Source organism: Leptonychotes weddellii, unplaced genomic scaffold (assembly GCF_054177405.1).
Source record: "Leptonychotes weddellii isolate Sample4059 unplaced genomic scaffold, ASM5417740v2 HiC_scaffold_270789, whole genome shotgun sequence".
NCBI lineage: Eukaryota > Metazoa > Chordata > Mammalia > Carnivora > Phocidae > Leptonychotes > Leptonychotes weddellii.
The window spans coordinates 1-254 of NW_027863931.1; the positions used below are offsets into that span (position 1 = coordinate 1).

The 254-nt window shown below is 68.1% G+C and overlaps 1 protein-coding gene across 1 annotated transcript; it reads right to left on the reverse strand.

Moving 5' to 3' along the window:
• Window positions 1–4: 4 nt before the first annotated feature.
• LOC145718983 (histone H2A type 2-C-like) lies at window positions 5–250 on the reverse strand (the record flags this gene model as incomplete). Its single annotated transcript, XM_081810498.1, has 1 exon — window positions 5–250. A coding segment is annotated over one exon (246 nt), but the record flags the coding sequence as incomplete, so codon positions are not given.
• Between the last annotated feature and the right edge of the window lie 4 nt (window positions 251–254).

Here is a 254-nt window from a genome sequence, read left to right on the forward strand (position 1 = left end):
CGATGGTGACTTTGCCCAACAGCTTGTTCAGCTCCTCGTCGTTGCGGATGGCCAACTGGAGGTGGCGGGGGATGATGCGCGTCTTCTTGTTGTCTCGGGCCGCGTTCCCCGCCAGCTCCAGGATTTCCGCCGTCAGGTACTCCAGCACCGCGGCCATGTACACCGGCGCGCCGGCCCCCACCCGCTCGGCGTAGTTGCCTTTGCGCAGCAGGCGGTGCACTCGGCCCACCGGGAACTGCAGGCCGGCGCGGGAC